General features: G+C 58.2%; 1 protein-coding gene across 1 annotated transcript in view; it reads left to right on the forward strand.

Moving 5' to 3' along the window:
• The window catches only part of HYI (hydroxypyruvate isomerase (putative)), a 15,023-nt gene extending 9,111 nt beyond the window's left edge, over positions 1-5,912 (forward strand). The window contains exons 9-10 of the mRNA XM_018561560.1: positions 791-1,067; positions 5,827-5,912. Of these exons, the coding sequence (XP_018417062.1) occupies positions 791-1,067; positions 5,827-5,900 (351 nt within the window). The 3' untranslated portion in view covers positions 5,901-5,912. The remainder of the gene's footprint in view (positions 1-790; positions 1,068-5,826) is intronic.
• Positions 5,913-6,122: the final 210 nt, after the last annotated feature.

Genomic DNA, 6,122 nt, shown 5'->3' on the forward strand with positions numbered 1-6,122 from the left:
GGGGGCGGGGTTAGCCTGTCCTTGCTGCAGCACACAGCGGGCGTCTCAGGAGTGCTGAGGAAGGAGCTCCAGGCCAGAGACCTGAGGATGTCATTAGCGGTTAAAAGGACGCAAACCGGCCACCGCGAACGCACATCTGCTTCCATGGCTCCAGGCTAGCTGCACATTGGCTGGCAGGGAGGAGTTGAGATCACGCACCTCCAGAGAGATGATGGAGATTCTGTAGTCACGGCACCCGGGGAGACATTTCCCGCTCCTGCTTGTCCCTTTGTACTTGCTTTCAGACACTGACGCAAGGCGTGTGCTCTATAAACTGATCAGCTCACGGTGGCTGCCGGTGAATAAGCGCGGTATAAAAAAACACAAGCCGCCAATTAATTTGTATCTTCATCACAAAGTGGCCCCTCATCCTCTAAAGAGCCTCTTGTGAAGTGCGGCATCCCCGTTGCCTCTGATCCCTACACATCCTGTGCCGTCCTGGCAGTACCTGCCGTGTGATGGTTCCAGCAGACCGCAGCTCTCGGCACACAAGTGCCGCTCTTCACCGAGAACTACAACACCCCCATCCCCCCCTCTCATTCTGGAGATGTTTGTGATTAGCTATCCGCTATGATTTACATCTTCATCGCTGAACAGACACTCGGCTGCCAGTGGCATCCCGGACGCGCCCGGCGGAATTCACGCGGCCGTAATTATAGGTTCCGGCGAGATAATGGCGGTGAAAGTCGGCGGATAGAAGGCCGGTGTCGTTCCCCGGGAGAGCGCTCTTATTTACAAGTGACGACATTAGAAACGTTTCTACTTCCTGCGCTCTCCGATGGATGGGAGGCGGATCTGGCACATGCCGGGTCTATTAAGCTCAGCTCTTCGGGGGGCCGGGTTTTGCGGTTTGACCGCCACTAATAGCGCTTCCTATCGACCTTTGTCCTCAGGTCACGTCCAAATCGCGCAGGTCCCCCATCGGCACGAGCCGGACAGTCCCGGAGAGCTGAATTTCCCGTACCTGTTCGACCTCCTGGAGGAGCTGGGCTACCAGGGATACGTCGGATGTGAATACAAACCTTGCGGTGAGTGCCCGGCGCGGGGGGAGGGGGGCGGGGGACCCGGCAAACACTGCAACTTTCTATTATTCACTCGTTACAATGGCATAAAGTTTTCTTTGTTGTTGTTTCCCAATTTGTGTGACTGCCGGATGTATTGTTATTGTTCAACCCCTTCCTGCCCGCAAGGCTTTCTTTTAGGGATGCACCGATACCGGTTTTTCGGTATCAAGTACGAGTACCGATATGATTTTTTCGGTACTCGCCAATACCGAATACCGGAAGTCCCATTAAGGAAGCCGGGGCAGCGTGTAATGACTCGTCACCTGTCTTCCTGATTGGCTGGGAAGCCGGCTCCATGCTCCCTCGTCACCAGATGACGAGGGAGCATGGAGAACAAGGGAGCATGGAGCCGGCTTCCTGGCCAATCAGGAAGCTGGGGGACGAGTGATTATCCATGCTCCCCGGTGACGAGGATGTTTTGGTATCGGGCTAGGCATTGGGAGCATTTGGGCAGGTAGGAGTACCCAGGACCCCAAAGACCACATTCCAGGCTAACACGAGAACATCCAGTCCAGCGGGTCTGGGAACAACACCCAGGACCCAAAGACCACATTCCAGGCTAACACGAGAACATCCAGTCCAGCGGGTCTGGGAACAACACCCAGGACCCAAAGACCACATTCCAGGCTAACACGAGAACATCCAGTCCAGCGGGTCTGGGAACAACACCCAGGACCCAAAGACCACATTCCAGGCTAACACCAGAACATCCAGTCCAGCGGGTCTGAGGAACAACACTCTGAAATCTAGCTGAGAATAGGACAACGTGGAGACCAGCTCAGACCGCGATGAAGTGCAGAATCATGATTAAAGTGAGGAGGAGAATCCGAAAAAAGTCCAGAAAAATTTGGGTAAATTTTTTGCAGCAGAGCTGAAGAAAGAAACGTCCATCCTCCTAGTACAGTAGCAAGAAACTGAGGAATGCCGAGTAGGGGAACCATGTGCTGGCCTACAGTTTCACCAGTGTCCAGGCCTCCCGCAGACAGCAGCATAACCCGACAGTATCTGAATTCCTTTGTCCCCCCAATGGACCGAGAAAGAAAAACGTTTGGCCACAGTCACTTTGGAGATCTGGGTGTTGCCGCGATGAAGCTCTCCAGTTTCTTTAAATCAGTTGCTTTAAATGACGGCAATAGTCGTGCAGACCCCGGCGACCCAGAGCAGGGAACTCACCATTGGAAATACTCATTTTGCTGTCTTTATGGGCGTCCAGTAAGATTGTCAATGGAACGAAATGCAAAAATGTCTGACGGGTGTTTTATAAAGCTTTCAAATAAGTGCACAGAACATTGTATTAGATTTTAGTAAAGATTTTGGGGGAAAACTATTAGGTAAAAGATAAAGTTGAACTCCAGCCAGGAGGCAGATAATTATTTTTGCAAGCTGCTCGGCTTAACTTGTCCAAAAACGCTCATCACTTTTTTTTCTCCCGTAAACACATCACAGTTACATAGTTGGTAAGGTGAAATGAAGACAGAGATACAGGTTCTCCACCACCACAGGTCCACCCAGAGACAGAGATCTACCCAAAGACACAGGTCCAACACCACCATAGGTCCACCCAGAGAAACAGGTCCACGTCCACCCAGAGACACAGGTCCACCACCACAGGTCCATCCAAAGACACAGGTCCACCCAGAGAAACAGGTCGACCACCACCACCACCAGAGGTCCACCCAGAGACACAGGTCCACCCAGAGACACAGGTCCACCACCACCACCACAGGTCCATTCCCAGAGACACAGGTCCATTCCCAGAGACACAGGTCCATTCCCAGAGACACAGGTCCATTCCCAGAGACACAGGTCCACCCAGAGACACAGGTCCACCCAGAGACACAGGTCCACCCAGAGACACAGGTCCACCCAGAGACACAGGTCCACCACCACCAGAGGTCCACCCAGAGACACAGGTCCATTCCCAGAGACACAAGTCCATTCCCAGAGACACAAGTCCATCCGGAGACACAAGTCCATCCGGAGACACAAGTCCATCCGGAGACACAAGTCCATCCGGAGACACAAGTCCATCCGGAGACACAAGTCCTCCACCACCACCACCACCAGAGGTCCACCCAGAGACACAGGCCCATCCAGAGACACAGGTCCACCACCACATGTCCACCCAGAGACACAGGTCCATCTAGAGACACAGGTCCACCCAGAGACACAAGTCCACCACCACATGTCCACTCAGAGACACAGGTCCACCACCACATGTCCACTCAGAGACAAAGGTCCATTCCCAGCCAGTGTCTGTTTTTCTTAGGCCTCATGTTGAGGGCCGCTTCCGTATGGTGTGACTGGGCGTCACTGTTTCCTTCCTAAGGAGAAATAGCTCCTGGTTGTGTTCCCTCATCTCTGTAGTTTAGAGAAGGAGAGCGGTGATGTGCTTAAGTCACGCTTTCTTCTGTGGGTGGGTACAATCTGCACAGCACCCGGTCACAACCCGCCCACAGTCATTGATGGGCAGTTATGCAGATAGCTGAGCTCTGTGCCCACATACGCAGAGCCCCCCGAGCTCTGTGCCCACATACGCCGAGCCCCCCGAGCTCTGTGCCCACATACGCCGAGCCCCCCGAGCTCTGTGCCCACATACGCCGAGCCCCCCGAGCTCTGTGCCCACATACGCCGAGCCCCCCGAGCTCTGTGCCCACATACGCCGAGCCCCCCGAGCTCTGTGCCCACATACGCCGAGCCCCCCGAGCTCTGTGCCCACATACGCCGAGCCCCCCGAGCTCTGTGCCCACATACGCCGAGCCCCCCGAGCTCTGTGCCCACATACGCCGAGCCCCCCGAGCTCTGTGCCCACATACGCCGAGCCCCCCGAGCTCTGTGCCCACATACGCCGAGCCCCCCGAGCTCTGTGCCCACATACGCCGAGCCCCCCGAGCTCTGTGCCCACATACGCCGAGCCCCCCGAGCTCTGTGCCCACATACGCCGAGCCCCCCGAGCTCTGTGCCCACATACGCCGAGCCCCCCGAGCTCTGTGCCCACATACGCCGAGCCCCCCGAGCTCTGTGCCCACATACGCCGAGCCCCCCGAGCTCTGTGCCCACATACGCCGAGCCCCCCGAGCTCTGTGCCCACATACGCCGAGCCCCCCGAGCTCTGTGCCCACATACGCCGAGCCCCCCGAGCTCTGTGCCCACATACGCCGAGCCCCCCGAGCTCTGTGCCCACATACGCCGAGCCCCCCGAGCTCTGTGCCCACATACGCCGAGCCCCCCGAGCTCTGTGCCCACATACGCCGAGCCCCCCGAGCTCTGTGCCCACATACGCCGAGCCCCCCGAGCTCTGTGCCCACATACGCCGAGCCCCCCGAGCTCTGTGCCCACATACGCCGAGCCCCCCGAGCTCTGTGCCCACATACGCCGAGCCCCCCGAGCTCTGTGCCCACATACGCCGAGCCCCCCGAGCTCTGTGCCCACATACGCCGAGCCCCCCGAGCTCTGTGCCCACATACGCCGAGCCCCCCGAGCTCTGTGCCCACATACGCCGAGCCCCCCGAGCTCTGTGCCCACATACGCCGAGCCCCCCGAGCTCTGTGCCCACATACGCCGAGCCCCCCGAGCTCTGTGCCCACATACGCCGAGCCCCCCGAGCTCTGTGCCCACATACGCCGAGCCCCCCGAGCTCTGTGCCCACATACGCCGAGCCCCCCGAGCTCTGTGCCCACATACGCCGAGCCCCCCGAGCTCTGTGCCCACATACGCCGAGCCCCCCGAGCTCTGTGCCCACATACGCCGAGCCCCCCGAGCTCTGTGCCCACATACGCCGAGCCCCCCGAGCTCTGTGCCCACATACGCCGAGCCCCCCGAGCTCTGTGCCCACATACGCCGAGCCCCCCGAGCTCTGTGCCCACATACGCCGAGCCCCCCGAGCTCTGTGCCCACATACGCCGAGCCCCCCGAGCTCTGTGCCCACATACGCCGAGCCCCCCGAGCTCTGTGCCCACATACGCCGAGCCCCCCGAGCTCTGTGCCCACATACGCCGAGCCCCCCGAGCTCTGTGCCCACATACGCCGAGCCCCCCGAGCTCTGTGCCCACATACGCCGAGCCCCCCGAGCTCTGTGCCCACATACGCCGAGCCCCCCGAGCTCTGTGCCCACATACGCCGAGCCCCCCGAGCTCTGTGCCCACATACGCCGAGCCCCCCGAGCTCTGTGCCCACATACGCCGAGCCCCCCGAGCTCTGTGCCCACATACGCCGAGCCCCCCGAGCTCTGTGCCCACATACGCCGAGCCCCCCGAGCTCTGTGCCCACATACGCCGAGCCCCCCGAGCTCTGTGCCCACATACGCAGAGCCCCGAGCTCTGCCCACATACGCAGAGCCCCGAGCTCTGCGCCCACATACGCAGAGCCCCGAGCTCTGCCCACATACATAGAACCCCGAGCTCTGCCCACATACATAGAACCCCGAGCTCTGCCCACATACGCAGAGCCCCGAGCTCTGTGCCCACATACACAACCTCTGTGCATTCACTGACTCATAGAAAATGTAGCTCCTCCTGACAGGTGCGGCGCCTGTATAGCTCCGCCCCCAGCGTCTGAGCACAGTACATTTTTCAGACGCAGCCGATGATGTCTGATGAAGGAAGGTTAATCAATTATTGTTTGCGCGGCATTGATCGATTGAAACAATGTAAACACATTATGATACGTTCATGATCTCGGAGTTCTGCTGTAAACCGTTTATAAATGCCGCGCTGTGTTCTAGGTGACACGTTAGCTGGACTGGGTTGGATGGAGGAGTATCATAAAAGGCGGGAAGAGCGAGGCGAGCCCAACTGAATCCTTGGAATCCAGAGGATCCGATGCAACATCAAGACGTCCGTCTGAACTACAACTCCCCCCCGCCCCCAAATACGGAGGCTGCAGAGGAGTATTATTGTAGCAATAAGAAACCGGTGCTCAGAGGACGGGGTCGGCTCCAAGATTTGCTCGTTGCGTATCAATGGCGACTTTTTCTGCATCTGTAATTTTTCTCGTGGCGATTGTAAATAATTTGTTTTC

The sequence above is a fragment of the Nanorana parkeri genome, unplaced genomic scaffold, assembly GCF_000935625.1.
Source record: "Nanorana parkeri isolate BGI_ZX_2015 unplaced genomic scaffold, ASM93562v1 scaffold530, whole genome shotgun sequence".
Taxonomy (NCBI): Eukaryota; Metazoa; Chordata; class Amphibia; order Anura; family Dicroglossidae; genus Nanorana; species Nanorana parkeri.